Source organism: Peromyscus leucopus, chromosome 10 (genome assembly GCF_004664715.2).
Source record: "Peromyscus leucopus breed LL Stock chromosome 10, UCI_PerLeu_2.1, whole genome shotgun sequence".
NCBI lineage: Eukaryota > Metazoa > Chordata > Mammalia > Rodentia > Cricetidae > Peromyscus > Peromyscus leucopus.
The window spans coordinates 5,033,469-5,058,411 of NC_051071.1; the positions used below are offsets into that span (position 1 = coordinate 5,033,469).

Genomic DNA, 24,943 nt, shown 5'->3' on the forward strand with positions numbered 1-24,943 from the left:
GTGTATGTGTGTATGCAGGGATGTGTGTGTGTACACACATGTGAAGAGCAGCAGTCAATGCCAGAACTTCAGTTATTGCTCTCCCCCTTCTTTTTTTTTGAAAATTATTACCATTTAAATTTTGATACCATATATTTATTTTGATATTTATATATTGTGATATTTTCATGTCCCCAACTCTTCTCAGATCCTACGCACTTTCTTACCTAACTTCACGTTCATCCTCTTACTTTCTCTCCCCAAATCAAAGCAAAATGAAAATCAAAACATACAAAAAAAGTAAGACAAAAAAAATAACAAAATAATATGAGGATGCTGGATGAAAGTCTATCAAATTGTACAAACAGACAAATTGTATACTATGTGACTTATTTGTCAATAAAGATTTTATAAAACATTAAAAAAAAAAAAAACAACTGCCCTAAAGTGTGATTTATATACCGAAAGATACTGCAGTGGAGAAAATGATTTTACCTTTCCCAGCAGGTATCATTTGCAAACAGCTTCCTAGTTAGGGGTGGGGCCTGGCGTTCACTTCCCCTCTCAGTGCTGGGATTTTTGTCTAGTGTGTGCCTGTGCAGTGCATGCTGTCAGTCTCTGAGACACCATCACGGATGTGCATCCGCCCTCTCATGTCTAGAGCTGTCTCCTTGGCGTCAGCCACTACCTCTGGCTCCTACAATCCTGCCTCACCTTCGACACAGATTCCTGAGCCTCGGGGTGGGGTTTGATGACAACATCCTATCTGGGAGTGAGGACTGTGAGTCTCTCACTTTCTGCACATTGTCCAGTTAATTGCCACCCACTGCACTGTAGCACGAATCTTAACAGGTCGTATTAGTAAAAACAAACCTGAAGCCAGGTATTGGGGTGAACACTGGAACATCAGAAAAGCAGAACAAACCACAGCCACCTCACCTTGCCAATTCCTCAGCAGATCCTGTTTCCTCAGACTGGAAGCCTGTAAGTCCTTATCCAAATGGATCTCAGCTGAACTGCTGCTCAAAAGCCTAAAAGCTTAACCAGCTAACAGCTTCTAGTTTCTGGTCTTCACGCCTTATATACCTTTCCGCTTTCTGCCATCACTCCCTGGGATTAAAGGCGTGAGTCACTATGCTTGGCTGTATCCTTGAACTCACAGAGATTGAGGTAGATCTCTGCCTCTGAAATGCTAGGATTAAAGGCGTGAGTGCCACCTTTTCTAGCCTCTGTATCTAGTGGCTGTTCTGTTCTCTGACCCCAGATAAGTTTATTAGGGTGCACAATATTTTGGGGAACACAATACCACCACATTTCCCCTTTTTGTCTAAAATTTAAAAAAGCTTATAACTAATACAAGAAAAACTATCCAATAAATATATACAATATATACAGTCAAGAATTACATTAACAATGTCTAGTCCATTAACATTTGACAGATTCAGATAGAAAAACTCCATTATATATATTAACAATGTCCAGTCCAGTAACATTTGATAAACTCAGACAAAAATATTTCATTACTTATCCTATTTAAAACAAGTAGTTCCTTTTTAAAAGTAGATTCAATAATCTCCCTTTTATCGTATTATATCTATATTCTCTTTTTTCTTTTCATAATAGATTCAGTAATCTACCTTTTGTCATTTTTATATCTTCCCCTTTTTCTTTTTAGAGTAGATTATTATATATCATTACTTTTTATCTTTTTCTCAGAGTAGATTGCTGAAGATAGATCTACCTCATATCTATATTCTCTTCTTTCTTTTTCCTTTTTTTTAAACAAAACCTCTGAATCTAATTTCCATGTTCAGCTTTTTTCCTGACCATTAACAATTAACAACTTGTAACCAACCATCATAAACAATGACAATATCCATAACTCATTAAACAACCAAAACCTCCCATCCCACGTCTTGGGGATGTGGGCGACGTTTTCTTAAAATTACTTCCTGCTTTCTGGGGGTCAAGACATCTTTAGGGAATCCTGAAAAGAAAATCTTGGGGTTAATTTTCAAGTCCTGAGAGAGTTAGTTGTATCATTTGTCCAGCTTCTGCATAATGGGAAAATGTAGGACTTGTCTAAAGTCCTTGCTCAAGTTGTCTGTGAATCTGGATCATCTCAGCTAGCCATCTAGAAATTGTCCTAAGCAGTTTGTAGTCCAAAGTTGATCTTTCCATGGTGTTAATCAGCTTAATGGTTTTACCATAGTCCATGTGGAATCATCGTTGTGGGCTCCTGTCATCTTTTTGAAGATTTCAAAGTCGCTGTTAGGTGTGGTCATGGTTCCCTGAAGACTTTTTTTTTTGTGCCTCCTCTGTGGTTTGGAGCAATCACAGTCTGATAAATGTCTGTCTCTCAGAACCCATGAACATTCTTCCAAAGAAGAAAAAATCTTCACAGCAATTTCTCCCCACCATTTGTCTTACCAAACTTTTCCAAACTGATCTTTGCCAACGCTTTCTTGTAACTCGATGGTCCTGGCAATTCTTCTCTGAACCAGTAGCAATAAACTCTTTGTCCTAGATAACAGCATCAATGCAGTCACCAACACGATGAGAAGCAGCCAGCAACTCGAAACAGCAGCCACTACCTTCATGGTCCTCCTGCCGCCACCATTTGTGGCTAGGCCCTGGCCACAGCTTCTCCTTAGAAAGCCTCCCAGGCTGGCCTCAAATTCGGGATCCTCCTGCCTCTGCCTCTTTCAGCAAATACTATCAGTGTACACCACCACAACTGGCCAAGTGTAGCTCGGGCCTGAGCGGGAGCCTGCAAGGCCACAGGCAAGTAGCTTTTTCGTGAATTTGTACCACAAATGTTGGGCTCCAGATGTCATTACAGATGGTTGTTGTGAGCCACCATGTTGGTGCTGGGAATTGAACTCAGGACCTCTGGAAGAGCAGTCAGTGCTCTTCACCTATGAGCCATCTCTCCAGCCCCCCCCCCTCTTTTGAGCTGAGGATTGAACCCAGGGCCTTGTGCTTGCTAAGCAAGTGCTCTACCACTGAGCTAAATCCCCAACCCCCCCCCTTTTTTCAGAGCTAAAAGCCCAAGAGGTCAGAGCAGTAGTTAAGAGCTGATACTAAAAAAACTTTCTTACCCTTCGCTCCTGCTGTTGTCCTTCCCCTCAGAAAGAGACCTACTTCCTGTGTATCTGTCTTTTTATTGACTTTCTGTTCTGCCTTCTCATTGGTTGTAAACTCAACCACATGACCTCCTCGTCACTGCCTGTCTGTACAGACCTCTAGGTCTTCTATGGTTGGTATTGAGATTCAAGGCGTGTATCACCATACTTGGCTGTATCCTTAACACACAGAGATCCAGGTAGATTACTGCCTCTGAAATGCTAGGATTAAAGGTGTGTGTGCCACCATTTTCTAGCCTCTGTATCTAGTGGCTGTTTCTAGATTCTCTTGACCCCGCAGATATAGAGTTTATTCAGGGGTGCACAATGTTTTGGGGAACACAATACCACCACACTGCTAGAAGAATCTTCCCTGTGGATGCACTAATCTATGGGTATAGCCGTATGTCATTAGGAATCACTTTATTGCTACGTTCCCTTAGCAGAATTTGACATTAGGTTTCCCCGAGGCCCATGACCCATCTCATCTCAGGCTCTTCGCCACTTTAGCAATGTCAGGTATGGGTTCTGTATCATGAAGTGGTCCTTAAATATAATCAAAATGTGGTTGGTTACTCCCGTGATTGTGTGCCACTACTGCATCAGTCTATCTTGCAGGCAGGTCAAGGGTTTGTAGTTGGGTGATATTGATGATGACTTTACTCCTCCAGCAGCATGCAGAGTGCTTTCCAACACCATGAATGCTAGTCAATAGGGGTGATGCTTCTAGTTGAACATTCAATTACTTCATGTTCAATGACTCTCCACCTCATTGTTTGAGACTGAAGGTCACCTATTAGCTAGTCTGGCTGGTCAGTGAGCCCTGGGATTCTCCTGTCCCTGTCTCCCATGTTGTGATTGTAGGTGTGTGTCTCCATGCCCGTGTAGGGGCTGGGAATCTGAACTTGGGTGTTCTTGCACAGCAAAGAATTTTGATTCACTGAGCCATTCCCAGCCCGGTGTAAATGTGAAGTTTCTGTGTGATTTTCTCAGGGTCCTCAGATGATTTTCTGGAGCCCATCATGGTCGACAAAGTTGATAATATCTCCTCCTAAATCACCATTGTCTGTGGGCTCAGGGCTGTCAGTAGAGATCCTCACTTCCCACCTGCAGTACTTGCTTGTTGGATTTTTTCAAAAAGCTATGTATATAGATGTATCCAACCGTCTTATTACATAAGAAACACAGAACCAATGTAAAAGAGAAAGTCAAGAGGTCAGAGCTCAGAGCTAAAATCCCACCCTTCCTCCTGCGGTGGTCCTGGCTCTCCGAAAGAGACCTATTCCTGTGTGTATGTCTTTAAATAGTCTTTCTGTTCTGCCTTCTCATTGGTTGTAAACCCAAACACGTGACTGCCTTGTCACTGCCTGTAAGTACAGTCCTCTAGGTCTTAAAGGCATGTGTCTCCAATGCTGGCTGTATCCCTGAACACACAGAGATCTATAGGATTAAAGGCATGCACCACCACCGCCACGCTCTTTCTATGGCTCTAATAGCTCTGACCCCCGGGCAACTTTATTTATTAACATACAATTAAAAATCACATTTCAGTACAAATAGAATACCACCATATTTGTAGGCTTTTGCCTTGAATCACTAGGCCTTGGCTTTTCTAACGTACTGGGTTGGAGTTTTCAACCTCGGCTGAAGAACCATCATTTACAATCACCTGGATAGCACTCTAACTGGGCATGGGAGGTCAGCTACACTATGCCAGACCCACCCAATCCCACCCATACCACTCCAATCCACACCAACCAAGAGGAAATCCGAGTGGGGTCCAGGCATGTTTTAGATAGTTCATGAAGATTCTGATGCCTGGGAGTTGCTGGGAAGGTTGCCCTGTGCTCTCTGCGTGTCCTCGGGCCCTGACAGCGGGTTTAAATCTCGCTCCTCCCTACTGTCAGCTGGCCTTTCTCCAGCCAAATATCGGAGAAAGGCCACTTTAGTCCATGGATAATTTTCTCTGTTAGACCACCATCTGCCTTCTGAAGATTTGCAGCACTAGCACGTTAGAATAACAAAAGGATCAGCTGAACAGCAGCAAGACCCACTGAAGGGGAGTAGCAGACAATAGCTTCCTCAGAGTTCCTGGGTGACTTCTCATGGGACTAGAGTCTGACCTCTGTAGTTGTTGGTTTTTCTCTCTTACTTGTTTTGCTCTTTTGGGAGACTCTTTGCTCTTTTGGGGGGCCTGCCGCCCAGCTCCCAAATAAATCACACATGGAGGCTCATTCTTAATTGTAAATGCCCAGTCTTAGCTTGGCTTATTTCTTGCCAGCTTTTCTTAACAAATTGTTTCATCTACCTTTTGCCTCTGGGCTTTTACCTTTCTCTTACTTCTATAAATCTTTCACTGTTACTCTATGGATGGCTGGGTGGCTGGGTGGCTGGCCCTGGGTTCCTCCTCTCCTTGTTCTCTTGCTCTTTCTTCTTTCTTCTTCTGTTTATTCTCTCTGCCTGCCAGCCCCACTTATCCTTCTCCTACCTTGCTATTGGCCATTCATCTCTTTATTAGACCATCAGGTGTTTTAGACAGGCAAAGTAACACAGCTTCAAAGAGTTAAACAAATACAGCATAAAAGAATGCAACACATCTTTACATCATTAAACAAATGTTCCACAGCATAAACAAATGTAATACATCTTAAAATAATATTCTACAACAGACCTCCACACAGAAAATTGTTCTAGATTGAGACATGATCTTTAAAAAAAAGACCCCACAATGCACAAAGACCTGCTGGTTAGAATAATAACATACGTTGATCAATTAATTCCTCAGATGTTAGGCTCTAACTAGGTCCAGCATTGGTATTGAAATCACACAGTGCTGTGAATGGGAGTGCAGGTGTCACCTTCACTTAGAGCAGTGAAAACCGAGGATTTGGAAGGATAAATAGTAGGGCTAGAGTGTAAATCCATACATTCAGTTAACAATAAGCATTGAACAATGAACAATAAGCATTGCCCTTTAACAGTGAGGCCTGTGTTGATGCTGGCAGGCCAGCTCTCCTCAAGCCAGCCTGGCAACTATAACAGAGAGCACTGGGAGGACGTTGATCCCTGTCTTCTAAAGGAATAGGAAACCAGGGCAAAGGGTTTTAAGAATTTGCTTTCTGCCTTAGATTTCAGGTTTGAATGGGTGTTTGCTCTCTACTGCCATCTGCTGTCCACATGTACCAAGGTCAGGCTCTACCTTAAGTAATGCTAAGTCAAATGGGATACTAGGACAACAGATTGGTGATTTAGGATTTCTAGAAACCTGGCTGTAATCCAGATCTGTGGTCTTCAAAGGTGCACGAGATACTTCATTTATCTGTTTTCTGATCCCTTTCCTCCCCCCACCCCCTTCCCTCCCTCTCTCCCTCCCTCTCTCCTGCCTGCCTTCCTTTGACACAAAGCTATCTGTTAGTGAGGTAAGTCTCTTTGCCTGACATTTGGCATTTTATCCGGTACCTTTCTCAGCCTAGTGCATATGGGGCATGAAATCCAATACAGACACCTTACCACGCTGTCAAAAGCACCCATCGATTGCGTCTTCAAGAAGAAGAGCATTTCTGTGGCTTTAAATAATGAAAGCAATCCTACCTGCTTTTCATTCCCTACCAGCGGGTTTTTAACCTTGTTCTAAACAGTAGCTTATTTCTTGACTCCCAAAGCAGTAGACAAAGAAGCAGACAGCTTAATTACTTATGGACGCAATGGCTGCCTTGGCCAGCCAGTAAGGACTGTGATTACAGTCCTTTTCTCTGTACTTGTGTCAGGGAAGTGAAAATCAAAGCCTGGACGGACAGGAGAATGAAGTCCTGCAGGCTTCTCAGGATGTCACTCTGCAGGGCCTCTCCGAAGGGCCTGAGGGAGACTGCAAGGCTCTGTGCAGAGGGGCAATTATGAAGCAAGCGGGTGTGACTAAGAGTCTTGAATCCAGCTCTCCCACTGATGTGTCCTTGGGAAGTAATTTCTATTTAAAATGGTTATCTCAGAAAAAGAAAGCTACCTGGTGTCATTAAGGGCCTTTGGAGTAGGCTGCTCTGACAGGACAAAAGATAACCTATCTGTCTGAAGAACAGACAGAGAACCTGAGGTGGCCTCTGAGAGGAAACGCTCACAGCTCACGAGGCTTGTTACAAGTGACAGATGTGTACTGCCCCTTTTCTCTCTTGCCCCCCCTCTGTCTCTCCTCTTCCCCCTCCTGTTTTCTATTTCCTCCCCAGTTTTCCCACTAAGTCCACTGCCTTGTCAGCTCAGCCTCCTTGCTTTTGCTAAGTGTTGAGTTTCCCTGCTAAACTGGTTAGTTCACTGGAAGCTTTTATTTTTTTATTCCAAGGGGCTCTATAAAAACCCAGATTGTGAGATACAGACTGGAAAGCAGGTAGGAGCCTCTGCTTCCTGTGTCTTAATTTACATTCTGAATTCCTTTCCCAGCCAGACCCCTGGAGCAGGCCCTCCTAGGAATTCCCTGGATGCAATCTGGAAGTACTGTGTGCCGTGTAACTTGGCAGATCTGGAAAATTCATCTTCGTTTCTGAGTATGTTTGTTTGTATGTGTGTGTATGTGTGTGGGTGTGGGTGTTCATGTGTGTACATGTGTATGTGTATGACACAGGGCTGGTGTGTGTGTGTGTTCATGTGTGTACATGTGTATGTGTATGATGCTGGGCTGGAGTGTGTGTGTGTGTTCATGTGTGTACATATGTATGTGTATGATGCTGGGCTGGAGTGTGTGTGTGTGTGTTCATGTGTGTACATGTGTATGTGTATGATGCTGGGCTGGTGTGTGTGTGTGTGTGTGTGTGTGTGTTATTTATTAAGCAGCACTGTTTACCATGCAAGAAAAGCCATGAGGCACAACAAAACCCACTATAATAGCTTATTAAGGGAAGGGAACAGAAGGGGTGTGCATAGGCCGATGGAATACCTGTGCAGGAAGAAGGGGGAGGGATAAGTGGGTCCCCCCACATGCGCATAAGTGTAGCTATACCACAAGTGCATAGATTATGTGATCACAGTGCAGGGATTACTTAGGGTAAGGTCCTGGGATGACTAAGCATCTTGCCAGCACAGGTGGTCATGTAGCTGGGGGAGTGGCTAGGAATTCGAACACTTAGTACTTTTCTGAACTCCTTCACTCCCCCCGCAAAAGGTTACAGAGGTGGAGGAAGAACACATGTTTGCACACTGTACCAGATAAAATGCCAAATGTCAGGCAAAGAGACTTATCTCACTAACAAATAGCTTTGTGTCAAAGGAAGGAAGGCAGGAGAGAGGGAGGGAGAGAGGGAGGTGCGGGGGTGGGGGTGGGGGGAGGGAAGGGATCAGAAAACGGATAAATGAAGTATCTCATGCACCTTTGAAGACCACAGATCTGGATTGCAGTCAAGGTTTCTAGAAATCCTAAATCACCAATCTGTTCTCCTAGTATCCCATCTGACTTAGCATTACTTAAGATTTTTAAAAACAGATTTAAAAAAAATCATTGACCAAGAGTTTATTTTATTCTCTACAAAAATGTAACTGACATAGTATTCATGGTGTTCAAAAAAATCCCTTTAACTTTTTATTCATCAATCAAATCACCAGATTGCTAAGGATCATAAGCGTAGACATGGTTGAGAGTAAAGAGTGAGCGCTGCTGGAGGAATGGGCACCACTGAGGAGCTGGTTTAGGACACTTAGGGAAGCGCAAAGCTCCTGTGCACCTCTCCTCACATCCCACCCATCAGCATCCCACCCACAGTGACAGGCATTTTTGCTTGAGTCCATGGTTCACGTGAGGGATCTCTCTTGGTGATGTGTAGTCCATGGGTTTTGACAAATGCATACTAATATATACAAAACAATTTAATGATCCTTGTCTTAAAATTTCCATTTCATAATAGTGTTAGTAGAATTTAGTGACAAATTTTTGTGAAACTTTTGATGTAATTATTTATTAGGTCTTTCAGCATATTAAAATTATATTTTTGGTCAATATATATTTTTTAAATATGAAAACTTAATTGTTTTACATTTTCCTTTTACTTTCAAAGGGGTTCAAATTTGGATGATAAATTACAAGGTCTTCATAATTATAGTCTATACCTCTGATCCCCAGAGAGTAAAATATTGGCCCGGGGATCTGACTAATCCAGAATAAAGTGGGAGTGACTGCTGCATCTACAGCTTCTGGATCTCTGCACACCAGACAGCAAGGCAGCTCAGGCTCCAGAGCATAGCACAGCCCTGATTCAGGAGAGTTAGGAAAATGGAATTGCTGTGTGTTTCTAACTCTGCTGCGAGACAAATCCCTGCACAAGTCAATAGATAACAAACTCAATAAGGAGTTGAATGGGCCAAAGAAGGTAGAGGTCATGGAGGGCTAGGTTTCATAAAGTCTGGTTTCTCTACGATTTAAAATGTAGTACTTAAACTATGTTGTTGCTGGAGGGCTTCTCTCCAGGTTCCCCAAGCCCCGCAGTCCCACAATCCACTTATAAAATAATCACTCAGATGCTTATATCACCTATAAACTGTATGGCCGTGGCAGGCTTCTTGCTAACTGTTCTTTTATCTTAAATTAACCCATTTTTATAAATCTATACCTTGCCATGTGGCTGGTGGCTTACCAGAGTCTTTACATGCTGCTTATCCTGGCGGTGGCTGCAGTGTCTCCCCCCTCAGCCTTCTGCTTCCCAGAATTCTCCTCTCTCCTTGTCCCACCTACCTCCTGTCTGACAACCTACTTCCTCCCTGGTCACTGGCCATCAGTGTTTTATTTATATAGAGTGATATCCACAGCATTATGTCTTCTGTAAAAGCACATGGGTCTCCTGATTCAGGCAGAGTGATCACACTCTATAGCAAACAAGGTCACAGCGTGCAAACGGATGCTCCACCTTCGGGACTTAAACATGGATGCCATCAGAGGCTAGCTTGGTGGAAGAGTTCTCACTTCCAGTGTTGGTTTTATGTCTTTTCTTCTGCCAGGCCTCTCTATCCGGAGTGTGTGCTGGAAAGCAGACCGCCTTCTAGCTGGAACCCAGGACAGTGAGATATTTGAAGTGATTGTTCGAGAGCGGGATAAACCAGTGCTCATCCTTCAGGGCCACTGCGAGGGCGAGCTCTGGGCTCTGGCCTTGCACCCCAAGAAGCCTCTGGCCGTGACAGGCAGTGACGACCGCTCTGTCAGGTGAGGCTCCAGAGCCACCATACCCTTATGGACTTCCTTGGGATAACAGATTTCTTTTGCCCAAATATGTTTGTTATCTAAACCACAATGTAGAAACACAATTTCCGAATGAAAGTGAGGATGATTAATGCTCGCTGCATTTGGCTTCTTAGCATGTTGTCGTTGGTGGGTTTTTTTTTTTTTTTTTTTTTTTTTAGCTCCATCTTAAATCCTGAAAATCTTTTTAGAAGTGAAAATGTGTGACTACCACTTAGGCTGTCTTCCAGTTGTGTTTCCAGTTCAAGAGAAGAGCTAAACACACTTCTCTTTGTTGAGACAAGATTTCCCATTCATGTGCTTGCCCCTCTGCAGAAGGATTGCTCAGCAGTTTTAGGATTTAATTAGAGGCTCTCATTCCTCATGAGACCTTCAGCTCTGATTTTAAGGTTATCTTCAGGACATGAGCAACTTATTATTATTGTTGTTGTTGTTGTTGTGAATTCTGAAATGGAAATTTAGATACTGTCATCAAATAAGAGAGAATGATGATTTCCGAGACAGCGTTTAACTTTGTCAGTGCTTGCATGGTTCTTTTTTTTTTTTTTTGTTTTGTTTTTTTTTTTCAAGACAGGGTTTCTCTGTATAGTCCTGGCTGTTCTGGAACTTTCTATGTAGCCCAGGCTGGCCTCCATCTCAGCAATCCGGCTGCCTCTGCCTCCCCAGTGCTGGATTAAAGGCGTGTACCACCACACCCGGCTTCATCTGTTCTTTAAGAGCACAAAATTGGATACAATGATCAAAATGAGCACATGTCCAGCATTCTGACAACTGTTAAACTCATTCAGAGTGGCGTGTGTTTGAAAAGCTTAAAGTGCTCAACAGCAGAAAGGCTATGGGGAGTTAAGAGTGATCAATTAATCTATCGATTTATTATTGCTTCTGCGCTTTAGAAGCTAAAATAGAACCTTGTAAACTATACAAAGGTCACTTCTTTTTTCCACTTACTGTATGGATTTATATAGCTCTCAAAGCATAATCTGCTCAATTTTGTTTTCTAGTTTCTACCAAATGTGTAAACCTCATTAATTTCAGACTTTGTAGAAGCAGTTATAGTGTCTTCCTAGGCAACATAAATATTTATTTTGCCATATGCGCCTCTTGACTTTGTTTTTTCTTTACTTACTCAGAGCAGTCAAAGCAGCCAAAACAGTGACCAAAAGTTAACCAAGTGCCTGTGACCCCAAAAGTTAACCAAATGCCTGTGACCCCAAAAGTTAACCAAATACCATGACCCCAAAAGCTAACCAAATGCTGTGACCTGGTTCTTATCCATCCAAAGGAAAGAGCTCACAAAAATCCTTGACTTTTATATTTTTAGAGTTAAGTCTCACAGCTGTAAACATGACTGGGTAGCTCTGGCTGGCAGAACCTGTTGTATTCCCTGCTCAACCATTGATTTGGCTAGACATTTGAGTGTATTTTTGCAGAACTTTGAAATAAGAAGGATAGAAGCTGTGCTTTCTTGAGATCTGCTTAGCAGCCTTAGGGGTGGCACAACTGACCAAGGAGGGGTGGTGTCCTCATTCTGCTAAAGTAAAACTCACATTGCTTAAGAATAGCACAAGGCTGAAAACGAGGGTCACAAGGAATCGATGGCGTATTGAGAGGCTACCTAAGGCTTCTGGCTTCCTAAGGACCAGCCAGGTGTTCACTGTGCAGCTGCTCACCCCTCCCAATGGCCGGGTGCGCTTAAGGAAACTGCTTTGTGGGACTTACGTTTGTTTCAGAGCTGAAAGTTCTTGGTCCTTCTCAAAGACATGTATTGCATGTGAAGAGAAGACCATCTTAAGAAAGCCTTCGCAGAGTCAGCCTGATAACTCAGCAGATTGAAGACGTCTGCTGCCTAGTCCTTGGAACTCACATGGTAGAAGGAGAGAACCAACTCCCACACATGTACTCAATCATGCATCATCATCGTCATCATCAGGAAATTCCTTATGGAGATCAAATGCCACCAATTCAACACATAAAGTCTTATTGCATGTTATAAATATTTTCTCTGGGTTCACTCAGTTTGGGGTACCTGGATTAAGTGCTCTGGAACTAGAAACCCTATAGTTAGTTTTGCCAAAAGCTCTGTGAGCTGTGCTTGCCTCCTGGTCCCTATTTCTCGACCAGAAGCTGTGCTTTTTGCCTACTGGCACCATGAAACATGGCCCTACCAGTAGTGGGCCAACAGCAAAGACCTGCTGATTAATAACCATGAATAAATTCTAGAGCTGACCTACAGAAGGGACGTCATTCATTCGTTTCTCTGATGCTCACATACACACCCCAGGGAAGCCAGCAAATGTGATGTGTGTTTCCATATACATATGCTTAAGTACCAACTACTTGAAAAGTGCTCACAAATGCTTGTTGTAAAACCAACAATAACAGCATGTCCTGGCTAATTGTATTGTCAACTTGACATAAGCTAGAGTCATTTGGAAAAGAAAGGAACCTCAACTGAGAAAATGCCTCCATAAGATCCAGCTGTAAGCATTTTTTTTTTTTATCCAGCTGTAGGCATTTTCCTGACTTCTACAAGAAAGCAGGCTAAGCAAAGCCATAGAAGCAAGCTAGTAAAGAATCTTTCCATGGCCTTTGCATCAGCTCCTGCCTCCAGGACCTTGCCCTGTTTGAGTTCCTGCTCTGACTTCTGATGAACCTGACTTTACTGATGAACAGTGTTGTGGAAGTGTAAGACAAATAAACCCTTTCCTCCCCAAGTTTGTTTGGTCATGGTGTTTCATCACAGCAATAGTAACACTAAGACACAGTGCTAGCAATTCCTACCCTTGGAGCATGGTTAACTGTAGATGTAACCAACTGTCTTATTAAATAAGAAACACAGAACCAATGCAAAGAAGAAAGCCAAGAGGTCAGAGCTAAGAGCTAAAACCTTACCCTTCCTCCTGTGGTGGTCCTACCTCTCTGAAAGAGACCTACTTCCTGTGTTAAAATCTTTATAAAGATTTTCGGTTCTGCCTTCTCATTGGTTGTAAACCCAACCACATGACCGCCTGGTTACTGCCTGTCTGTACAGACCTCCAGGTCTTCTATGGTTGGTATTGAGATTAAAGGCGTGTGTCTCCAATGCTGGCTGTATCCCTGAACACAGAGATCTACCTAGCTTGCCTACTAAGTGCTGGGATTAAAGGCGTGCACCACCACCACCCAGCTTTCCTATGGCTTGCTAATAGCTCTGACCCCTGGGCAACTTTATTTATCAGCATACAAATAACATTTTAGTACAAAATAAAATTTCACCATATTTAACAGCCGTTAGCATAAATAAAGGATTTCTAATTTCCAAAGACACTTTGCAAAGTGGTATTTATATTTTCTAGTCTGTGGATCTCAAAATCTTTGCAAATGTAATTTCACCTTATATTTCTTGCCGGGTTTTTTGAATGGTGAAAGTGGCCCAAAGGTAGATAAAACACTTTCACAGATTTTTCTGACAAGCCATGGTGAAGGATGTGGGTATGAAGTTACTATGCTCTTTATTGTTGTTAGTATGAAGAGCAGGTTGTCTACCCTGGGTTAGCAGATGGCTGAGAGGTTGGATTGGTCTTTATTCTACTCTGTTCTTGGTCCTTAGGCTGTGGAGTCTAGCCGACCATGCCTTGATTGCCCGCTGCAACATGGAGGAAGCGGTCCGTAGTGTCTCCTTCAGCCCTGATGGATCTCAGTTAGCCCTGGGCATGAAGGATGGCTCTTTCATTGTTCTCCGAGTCAGGTACATTCAATACTGAAAATGGTACTCTGAGATGTTCCTTTGTTAAAAATTAAAGAGTATCTTGGTCATAAAATATGGATACTGTTAGGAAATCCCTTACCTGTGATTCTGAAATCCAGAACACTGAAAACCCAGAAATCTTTGGTAAAGTATTTGGACATAGAACCTAACCCAGTGACCTGATGTGAGTTTGTTTATGGTCTTCAGTCTCTTCATAGAAATAATATGTTGTATGATTTGCTGCAAATAAATTCCGTATTTCATAGAGGATGCTATCCCAGCCAGTACATTTAGAAGTTCCTTAGCATATTCCATATGGACCTTTGTAAGATCCAAGTGAGATCCTGAGGACATCTGATCCCAGGGGCTTGAGACTGGAAGTTGTGAGCCAGGAAAAGAAGAAATAATAAAGCAGCACCCAACAACACTACATTCTTTTTTTTTTTTTTTTTTTTTTTAAAAAAATTTTTTTTTTTTTTTTTTTAAATATTCTTACTTAATCTTTACATTCTTATAAATAAATTTTAATCAAAGATTTCATGCATATAATTGGTACAAATGGAGTACTCTCTGCTTTCTGACATCCTGAACTGTTTATACTGGACAAAAACTGCCTGTCAGTTATAGAATCCCTCTGAATGCATTAGTTGTTCTCTTGGCTCACCTGTTTTGTAAGTATAGCAAAAAGTACAGCTGTAAATGAATGCTGGATGATTTATGTGGAGAAAATTCTGAACAGTGTTGAGTACTCTTAGCACAATTTATTACTCTGAATTCTCGTTACCACCCACACATAACTTATTACCAAATTAGTGGGCAATGTTCCCATTCACTGCTGATTGATTGACAATAAGGTCATTAATTACCAAATTTCCTATTGGATAGAATTCTCAAGTGCAAACAAAAGAAAACCACGGTTATTTTATGTTGTTACAGTACAGTGTGGGCTGTGGTGATGATAGCAGGTGTGGGGTGCTTATGTGGAAGCAAATCCCTGCTGCTCTTGTGTACATTTAGTTTGTTTTAGAGTCATGAAGCCATCTTCACTGGCTCAGGGGACCTGAGTCATAATCCTGTCTCCTAGTTAGAGGGGAAAAGCAACCCCAATGAGCTTTCAGACACAAGCAGAAATTAATCTTAGCAGAATTTGGCTAATTCCATGCTCTAGTGGATGATCACACATCCAAGAATCTATGGCAGCACAAGTTCACTTGGTGGGTTTTGAAAAAAGATGAGACAAAGTCAGGAGGTGGGTCTGTATTTGGGAGGAGTTGGGAGAAGAGGGTGAATATGTTCAAAATACATTGTACAAAATTCTCAAAGAATTCAATTTAAAAAAGAATTTGACCAAAAAAGATACAAAATCAGCATAATCATTATGACCTTTCATGGTGAGAATGAAGTGATTTATAACATTTTGACATTAAGAGGTAGTGATTTTTTTCTTTTAGACTCATTCCTTTAAATAATAATAAGCATAGTTGTTGGTTTATCTTTTTCTTTTTTCTTCTGAGACAGGATCTTACTCTCTAGCCCTGTCTGGCCTGAAACATGGTATGTAGATGAACTGGCCTCCAACTCTCAGAGATCCGCCTTCCTTTGCTTCCAAGGCTGGGGTTAAAGGCGTGCGCCGCCATACCTGCTCTCGTTCATGGTTAAGACATGAGCAGATGGCTCATTTTTACACTAATTTTTTTATGTTTTGCCTTTCTCCATTGCATATTTTAAAGTGACTCTTAACTCTTTAGATAAAATTTTCAATAATATATAGTCGAACATGAAAGCAAATATTTTTCGTGTTGAAGGTTTTTGTTTTTGTCCTGAGGGTACAAAATATTATTTTTAAATGTTTGTCTTAATTATATAAGTAGAATATAAATTATAAATCTGTCATATCTTTTTATGAAAATAAACCTTTTAGTCCCTACAGGATTTTTCTCTTTTGTGACACACACCTTTCAAAACAAGACTTGGGTTTTCTATTTCTCAATTTTCTGATTATCACTTTGTATTTTATTTCTACAGAGATATGACAGAAGTGGTCCATATCAAAGATAGGAAAGAAGTCATTCATGAGATGAAATTCTCCCCAGATGGCTCTTACCTGGCGGTAGGATCCAATGATGGCCCTGTGGATGTCTATGCCGTTGCCCAGCGGTATAAGAAAATAGGAGAATGCAACAAGTCCCTGAGCTTCATCACACACATCGACTGGTCTCTGGATAGTAAATACTTGCAAACCAATGATGGTGCTGGGGAGAGACTGTTCTACAAAATGCCATGTGAGTCTAGGTAGATGATTATGCTTATATGGTAGATGCTTGTGGAAAGCAAACTTGGAACCTCATGGAGGAATGTTGGAGAATGTCCTGTGACCTCAGGGTAAGGAATGTTTTCTGAGATGAGATCCTCTAAGCCATGGACCCTCGGGAAAAAAGGTTAATGAGTTGGGTCACATTAAAAATTTTAAAACATTAGGAAAACATATGTAAATTTCAAGATGAAGCATGCAGTGGGCATAAACACCTGTATTATTCCAATGGGTGCAGTATGTCCAGAGCAGCACTGGAGGTCCACTTTAATTATTTAGACTGGCCAAAGCCTGTCAGTGTTAGTGCACAGGAGCGTCTGCTGTGCTGGTGATGGTGGGAGACAGAGCGAGGTGGGAACTCCTGAGTGGCCATCGGTGGAGCAGAGCTCAAGTGCAGCCACAAGAGGAAATTCTGTGAAGAACTGGCTAGTCCAGCTTGTATCAACATGGATAGATCTCAAAAGTATACTGCTGAGCAAATAAATGCAAAATGGTGTGTACAGTATATGTTTATATAAAAATGTTAAGATATTAAAATAAGTTCATATGTTACAACCACTTACATACATAAAATATGGTTTTTAGATGTATGGGAATGCTTAGCATTCAATTCAGGGCATTGGTTATTTCTAAGGAAAGAAAACGAAATGATATTGGGGATGAGTACCCAGTGGATTTTAAATTACTATAATAAGTTCTTACAATTCTGTTTTAAAGAAACTGGTGAGGTAACTTAGCAGGTAAAGGCTCTTGCCATGCAAGCCTGGTGACCTGAGTTCAATCCTTGCAATCCACAGAGTGGAAGGAAAGAACTGACTCCATCAAGTTGTCCTCTGACCTACACACACACACACACACACACACACACACACACACACACACACACCACAATTATAGCAACAAATGATTTTTAATTCTATGAAAAACACCAATAATATTCATTGAAACTCAGTGCTACAAACATTTGCTCCCTATAGTAGTCTGTAATCTTCTATATAGTTGAAATATTTCATCACTTTTAGAAACAGATGACCTGAAGTAGTTGTTCCGTGAGCTTCCAAGAATGTGGAGTCCACGGATGCCTAGTTTCATGTCCAGGCCTTGTGATTTATGAGCTCCTTTTGCTTCCATCCAGTTCCTGCTTTGCCACTTGCATTGTGATTGACACATTTCTCAAAAGGCGAATGACTGAAGAGTCAGTCTGCAAATGGTCATGCTATTCCTTAGTGTATAACACATGCATCTCTGCCGCAAATAGAGATGAGGGGATGTGAGTTGTGTGTTGTGTGTTCCCTAGGCAGGAACGGTGACATGAATACCAAGGGGTGTTCATGGTGAAGATTTTGTATTTACCTTTTGCCAGGGTCCTGCTGTAGCCTGGGTTCATGTCCTGAGATGGGGAAGGGGCATTGCCAGAAGAATTGTCTGACCACCAGATGAATTTCATACAAGTGGTCAGCCCTAAATAGCTCAAGCCATCTTTATTTATACTTCAAAAATCAAGCATGTTTTCCCCACCCTCCAGCATTAACTTCCAGTAAAACCAAATATGTCAAATATGTTTTTTTTCCAAACTTTTACATCAAAACAACTTTTAAACCAAAAACAACACTTAGCATTTTGCTAGCTTGGCTAATCCTCGAGCCAGGCACGTCCTGTCCTTACATAGGCATACATTCTCAAGAACAATGTCATTCAAAACTTAACAAAACATGTTTACAGAAATAGGGGTGATTTGCCACAAACTGCTTGCATACAATTAGCTTATATTTCTTTAGCTGTCCACCAACTTTTATTTCCTCTGATCCTGTCAGCTGGATCAGAAGAGTTCCCAGGGTCTAGAGTGATAGCTGGTATTCCCAGATAAAACATGAGAAACATCAGTTACCAAAAAATTTTAGGGGAAAGTATTTGAGAAAAAAAATGGTGTTTCTGGGAACGATCACATTGATCCATGTGTGACTGACAAAGTAAAACCAAAATGACTAAGAGAATCAACAACATTATGAGAGAGAAGAGAGTGTGGATGCTGTGAGGTCATAGTAATATTCTGCACTGTCCCGAAGCCCAGGGGTCCCTTGCTGAGTAAGAGACCACCTCCATGGGTCTTACCTGATGAAGACCCACTGGACAAGTGTTCATGCGGATCCAAAACTCCTGTTTATTTTAATGTTTGCAAACTGGCTATAAGTCTTAACTTTTCATTCCTAAGGGTTTCTCTCTTCCTGTCACATACTTTAGGTGTGTGAACATTAGGCAAACAAGTTTCTGCCAAGATCCAAAGGAATAGGATAATCTGTTGAACCTTTAGAAAGGACAGCCACAGAGAATTAGAGACTATCTCTTAGGTCACTTTAGAGCCTGCCTTTACACTAGGGCTGAGGCCTTGAAGGCATGTCCTATGGTCTAGTCATCATAATCATATGATCTGGAGAAATGTAGCTTTTTAAAAGTACATTTTTTTTAATTTGTGTCCACCTTGCAGCTTTTATATAAGAGATTCACCCGTCTTATGTGATAGCAATTTAGTGACATTTAGTTTGTAAGACTAAAATGTCACACACAATGATGTCCAAATTATAATTTCTAATGATTTTTTAAAAGAAATGAGTGAAGAAAAACATAACATAAATCTTAATCTTCAACAATTATATATTGCCTTGAAATTTTTATTGAAAACTTATTTACTTGGGAGACTGAGGCAGAAGTCAAGGTGTGGGGTCTGTTTCGGCAGAGTCTCCTGAGGCTGTCACAAGACAAAATGTTCAAAGGGATAAAGTGTAGGTTACTGATAGAGCACTTGCCTAGAATGTGTGAGGGTTATTAATTCATACTTAGGTTTTCCATGTATGGAAACATCTGGAACACATTTGTCATTGGGAATAAAATAACATCCTGCTTAGTTTATCGTTCTATAGCTCACTTTATCACTCTGTTATGAGCACCTGGCTTGTTCAGTGTATTGACTGGCCCAGGTGGCGCAGCTCCAAAGGCTACTGCCACAACAGTGAGATTGCTTTCTGTTCTGAGTCATTTGGGGGATGTATTCCCTGGAGCAAGCAGATCACAGACAATGCTCCAACTACACCCTCTCTGAGACTATGGTCACTTAAATGCATTCTTTTAGAATAGTTATACAGTCTAGAATTTTGGAGTGCTACTTTGAAAAAGTATCTGCTCCTCAGTTCTTTATTGGAAAATATATGCTTATTTTAATAGGGTAAGCATCAGGATATATGCTTAAAAAAGTGGTATCTGTTGAATATTTCCCACACATTTGCTTTTGTGGCTTGCTGGTTTTTTGTTTTTGTCTTTTTGTTTTGTTTTTGTTTTTGTTTTGTGTGTGTGTGTGTGTGTGTGTGTGTGTGTGTGTGTGCCATCTGTGGACCTCATTAATCTGCTGGCAGAAATGGGAACTGAATCCTGTGTCTGGGAGCAGACCCACAGCAGCTGTTAGGACCATTTCCCACAACCAATTACACCTAGTTCACCATAGTTCTGTGGATTCAGTGATTAGGACTTGAATAATAAAATCATTTAAAAATTCATAGAGCCTGAATTTTGTTTAAAACAGAAATCACTTGTGGGTGCTGAAGAGGTGGGTCAGTGGTGAAGAGTGCTTACTGAGCTGGTAGAATGCTTGGTTCCCAGCATGGTCAGTCAAGTAGTTGACAGCCTTATCCAGCTCTGCTGGATCTAGTATCTCTGGCACCTGTGGGCACTTGCATTTATGTGAAAATACCCATTAACAGATATACATTGTGCATATAATTTAAATTTAAAAAAATAAAAATTTCAAACATCATTTGTAGGCTGGCAAGGTGGCACTTGCTGCTGAGAACCGTGACCTGAATTCTGTCCCTGGACCCGAGGTGGGGGAAGGAGAGAACCAAGTCCTTGCAATGCACTCTGTCCTCTGAGTGCATTCACATTACACGCATGCCAATAACTAAGAAATAAATAAATTGATTAATTTAAAAGATTACATGTAATGATGCTTGTACTATAAAAAATAAAGTTCAAGACAAACTTAGTCAAGGTTTTCAAAGCCTAGCAAAATGTTGGTGACTCAGTGTTGACACCTATAACTTAAAAATGTCATACAAATATAAATCTGCTGTCATTAAGATCAAAGAGGTATGAGTAATTTGAGACATTACATTTAGCACAATAGTCATTTCCTATTCTCTTTACTTCCAAACTTTGAGCTGATGTTTTCTTTAAATCCTTCCCTCCCCTACTGAAAAAGTAACTAACAGGGTGAACAGATTATAATTCTTACAATTCCTCTGATTTATATATTTAATGATGGTTTTAGACACTGTAAGAAAAGAAAAATGAATAAAATATATTAGAATATGTTTCACATGTAAATATAACTTCATATTGGCTGTTTCAGCGGGGAAGCCTTTAACAAGTAAGGAAGAAATCAAAGGGATTCACTGGGCCTCCTGGACCTGTGTGAAAGGTCCTGAAGTGAGTGGGATTTGGCCCAAGTACACCGAGGCCATTGACATCAACTCGGTAGACGCCAACTACAGTAGCTCAGTGCTGGTGTCTGGAGATGACTTTGGACTGGTCAAACTCTTCAAATTTCCTTGTCTGAAAAAAGGTAAGGCCAAGGAGATGCTTCGCGGGGTAAAGATCTTCTCTGGATTCTAGACACCATATAGTTAGGCGGTTTCCTTACCTGTTCACCAGACACTTCATTTTCTCTTGTCTACATTTATTCTTCACTCGTTTGTTTGTTTGTTTGTTTGTTTGTTTGTTTTGAGACAGGGTTTCTCTGTGTAGCTCTGACTGTCCTGGAACTCACTCTGTAGACCAGGCTGGCCTCTGACTCACAGAGGTTCACCTGCCTCTGCCTCCCGAGTGCTGGGATTAAAGACGTGCCCCACTACCGCCCGGCTTCACTTATTTTATATAGAATGTGCTGTTGAGATCTTCTGCTTTTGCTGTCCTATGTGATTTTGCAAATTTAAGTCAGAATTTGTAAAGAGTTAATATCATGTGACTTCCAAGCCCATGTTTTACATTTCCAAACAATCATGTCTTATGTTTATGGGAACAAATATTCATGATTTATACTGTTTTTTTAATTCCTTTAACATATTATAACTTAACTTTTTGTTCGTTTGTTGTTGTTATATTTGTTTGTCTTTCGAGACAGGATTTCTCTGTGTATCCCTGGCTGTCCTGGAACTCACTCTGTAGACCAGGCTGGCCTCGAACCCACAGAGATCCGCTGCCACTTGCCTCCTGAGTTGCTGGGATTAAAGGTGTGTGCCACCACCACTTGGCTATAATTTAACTTTTTATGTGTCCACCTAATTGCACTTATACAGGAAAAGAAAAGCAAGTCTTCTTAAACATGATTAGATTAAAGTGACAGTTCTACTGATGTGGACCCCTCGTCACCAAAAAGGACGAATTCTGCACGACTTTTCTAGAGAGAAATCAGACTGAAAACAACATTCCCTGTACTCGGGTTTTGCACTTCTATGGAACCATTTTAAGCTTAGAAGACTGATGGAGTCACCTTGTAATGATCCAGTGCTTACTCTGCACACTTAGAGAAAGCCCTCCACCGACTCTCCCCCGTCTCTGCTGTGCCCTGAAAGCTGGATCTTAGGAGAGTAATCGGATATGTTGCTGCCTGCAGACTTTCACTTGATGATTTTTTTAAATTAAGGAGGGAAGGGGATGAAAAATGTGATTAAAAAGTAATTTTCAGTTAACTGGCAGCTTTGAAACAGTGACAATTACAGTACAAATGGAACATAAAATGCATAGAGAAAAATGCATAGAGGGAAAAATGCATAGAGAAAAATGCATAGAGGGAAAAATGCATAGAGAAACCACAATGACTTGCACTGGACAGAGTGGTCATCAGCTCAAAGTGCTTACAGCACAAAAAGGTTGCAATGTGCCAAATTCAAGTCCACTCCACCTGCTTAATGTACCTTGTGGGTAACAGGGCATAACTTGTTTAAACTAATGTGCATTTAAGAGTAAGTTGGTTATGTTAGAAAGTATCTAGGAATTCAGAATTCAGGAAAATCAAAGACGAGATCAGAAGTAACCTACTGGCCTCCAGTGTCAGGACCCAAGGACAACATGAACTCAGTGAGAGTTGGTGTCCTCTATGTATCTTCAAACCTTATGAATGGACTCCAGTCTTAGAAATTGATGGGTGTAAGGACCCATTATTAGAGCCAGGGTGGTGTATGAATAGTGCTATAAAATTAGACACCCATGGATGAAAAATAATCCTTTAGGGAGGCACACAGAAGGCAATCGAAGGAAAGAGGACAGGTGGACAGCAGGGTGACATATGATGGGAGAGTGAGCCCTCCTCAGCCATTTGCTGAAGATCAAGGCCCTCAGAGAAAACCGAATTCTACCTTGCATAACACACAGTTTATAAATCTTGCAATTTTTCCTGTGACCTTAAGGCTTTTGCGCCAAAATTACTGGGAAAAAGTTAATAAAAGTATGTGGGAATCAGCCGGGCGGTGGTGGCGCACGCCTTTAATCCCAGCACTCGGGAGGCAGAGCCAGGCGGATCGCTGTGAGTTCGAGGCCAGCCTGGGCTACCAAGTGAGCTCCAGGAAAGGCGCAAAACTACGCAGAGAAACCCTGTCTCAAAAAAACAAAAAAAAAAAAAAAAAAAAAGTATGTGGGAATCTTGGCAGGAATAAGAATTGATAAAACTTTACTCTTTATGAATCAGGGAACTATTATCAAATGATTCTAAGTGTTAAGGCTGTAGAAAGATAAACATGAGCACAGACATGGATGGCGGTGGCACATGCCTTTAATCCCAGCACTCAGGAGGCAGAGCCAGGTGGATCTCTGTGAGTTCGAGGCCAGCCTGGTCTACAGAGCGAGATCCAGGACAGCCTGGGCTACACAGAGAAACCCTGTCTCAAAAAAAAAAAACAAAAAACAAAACAAAAAAAAAAAAAAAAACATGAGCACAGACTGATGACTGTGAGCAAATGTGGGAGACTGAACAGGCTTTATAGTTTTCTATATAAAGCAAACAGACCTCACAACCAAGTTAATTTGACACATTGGGAATTACACATATGTATATATATTCTGTTGTGCAGAAATTATATGTAAGTGCCCTACAGTTAATGACAAGTACTGAATTGATATTTTTACACAGCCTGAATAATTTGTTTCTCATTTCAATAGTTTTCAATCCTTTAGAATCAGTAATGACAATTTGTCCTGATGCCATGTAGATCACATCTGTGTGTGACTACCCACGCTTGGGTCTCATGTTGTGTGCAGTGACCAACTGCTATCGATTGGGAAGTGGCATGACCAAAGTCTCTGAAAGATTACTTTGATTCTGTGCAAGATAGATTTTTAAGCATTTATCTGGTAGATGGTGTGGCGAGGATAAGTGTCAAAAGAGATGGATGATTGGTTTAAATAAAGCTGAAGGCTTTGTTGCTAGACTGGATGTGGGAATGGAGGGAGCCAAAAAAAAAGAGCCACTGAGAATGTCTCCTGAGTTTCAGGCTTGTACAGTGATGTCGAAGGAGGCAGTGTTCTAAGATATGGGAAATGAGAGGAGGAAAAGCTGCTTGTTGTGTAAGGGAAGAGTGTGAGAGTGTCAGGGGAGCCCCTCAGTCTGTCACATCCAAGTTTGTAGGTGCCTGTTAGACACCCAAACAGACATGACTCTTGTTCCTCCAGGGAGCACTCCAGGTTAGTAATGAACAATTGGTGCTCATGGGCATGGAAAGATTTTTAAGCTATGGACGAGGTCAGTGGAGAAGAGATGAGGGCTAATACCCAACCCCCCCCCTTGGACAAACATCCAGAGGGAAATCTCATAGTCACTGCTTGTCCCAAGGAAAGTTTTGGGAGAGGATGTGCCTCTGCTTACTGGACAAATATTTGTCAAGTGCTATGCTAAGGTCTGAAAATGCTTCACTCTATCAGCCCAAGTCCCTGCTGCCATGGAGCTTTTGTTCTACTGAGTAGACACAGTGGATATGAAACTACAGAGTGAGTTCCAGGAAAGGTGCCAAAGCTACAGCAAACATGTCTGATGGTAAGAATGCTGTCAAGAAAACAGGAGATGATCGGAGACAATGCTGGGCAGAGCATCATACTGTTATTGTTTCTACTAATGTGACCAAAGGAGGACTCACTGTTGGGGCTTTATGGCCAGACACCTGTAGAATGAGAGAACCAGGCATTCGGATATCCTGGAGAGAGCATTATGAAGAAAGAACAGCAAATACAGACTTGGAGGCAGAGAACACTTTGGCATGTTCAAGGAACTGCCAAGGAGCCAGTGTGTCTGGAACAGAGTGGTGGGGAAAAGGGTGGAAAGTGGGGTCAAAGCAGAAAGGGTTCCATTGTCAGTGGCATGGTTCCAGCCTCCTGAAGGCGTATCGGTTACCAATCCTGCACAGGAGCCTTACTTCCAAATCTAAAAGCTTGTGTGAGAAACAATCTCACGGGCTTTTGTGGCAGTGGACGATGAGGTTTGAGTAGATAGAAGTGTGGGGGATTAATATTGTGTGTTATAGTCACCTGGAGGCTAGGACAAGACTCTCAGATGTGAC

General features: G+C 41.6%; 1 protein-coding gene across 9 annotated transcripts in view; it reads left to right on the plus strand.

The window, feature by feature from the left end:
• The window catches only part of Eml6 (EMAP like 6), a 268,175-nt gene that overhangs the window by 153,924 nt on the left and 89,308 nt on the right, over positions 1–24,943 (plus strand). For all 9 annotated transcript variants that reach the window (XR_005092272.1, XR_005092273.1, XR_005092274.1 and 6 more), the window contains 4 exons: positions 10,074–10,275; positions 13,901–14,038; positions 16,064–16,320; positions 20,749–20,961. Coding sequence is in view for 6 of the 9 variants with exons in the window: in XM_028891555.2 (XP_028747388.1) it covers positions 10,074–10,275; positions 13,901–14,038; positions 16,064–16,320; positions 20,749–20,961 (810 nt within the window). In the remaining 3 variants the exon portion in view is untranslated. The remainder of the gene's footprint in view (positions 1–10,073; positions 10,276–13,900; positions 14,039–16,063; positions 16,321–20,748; positions 20,962–24,943) is intronic.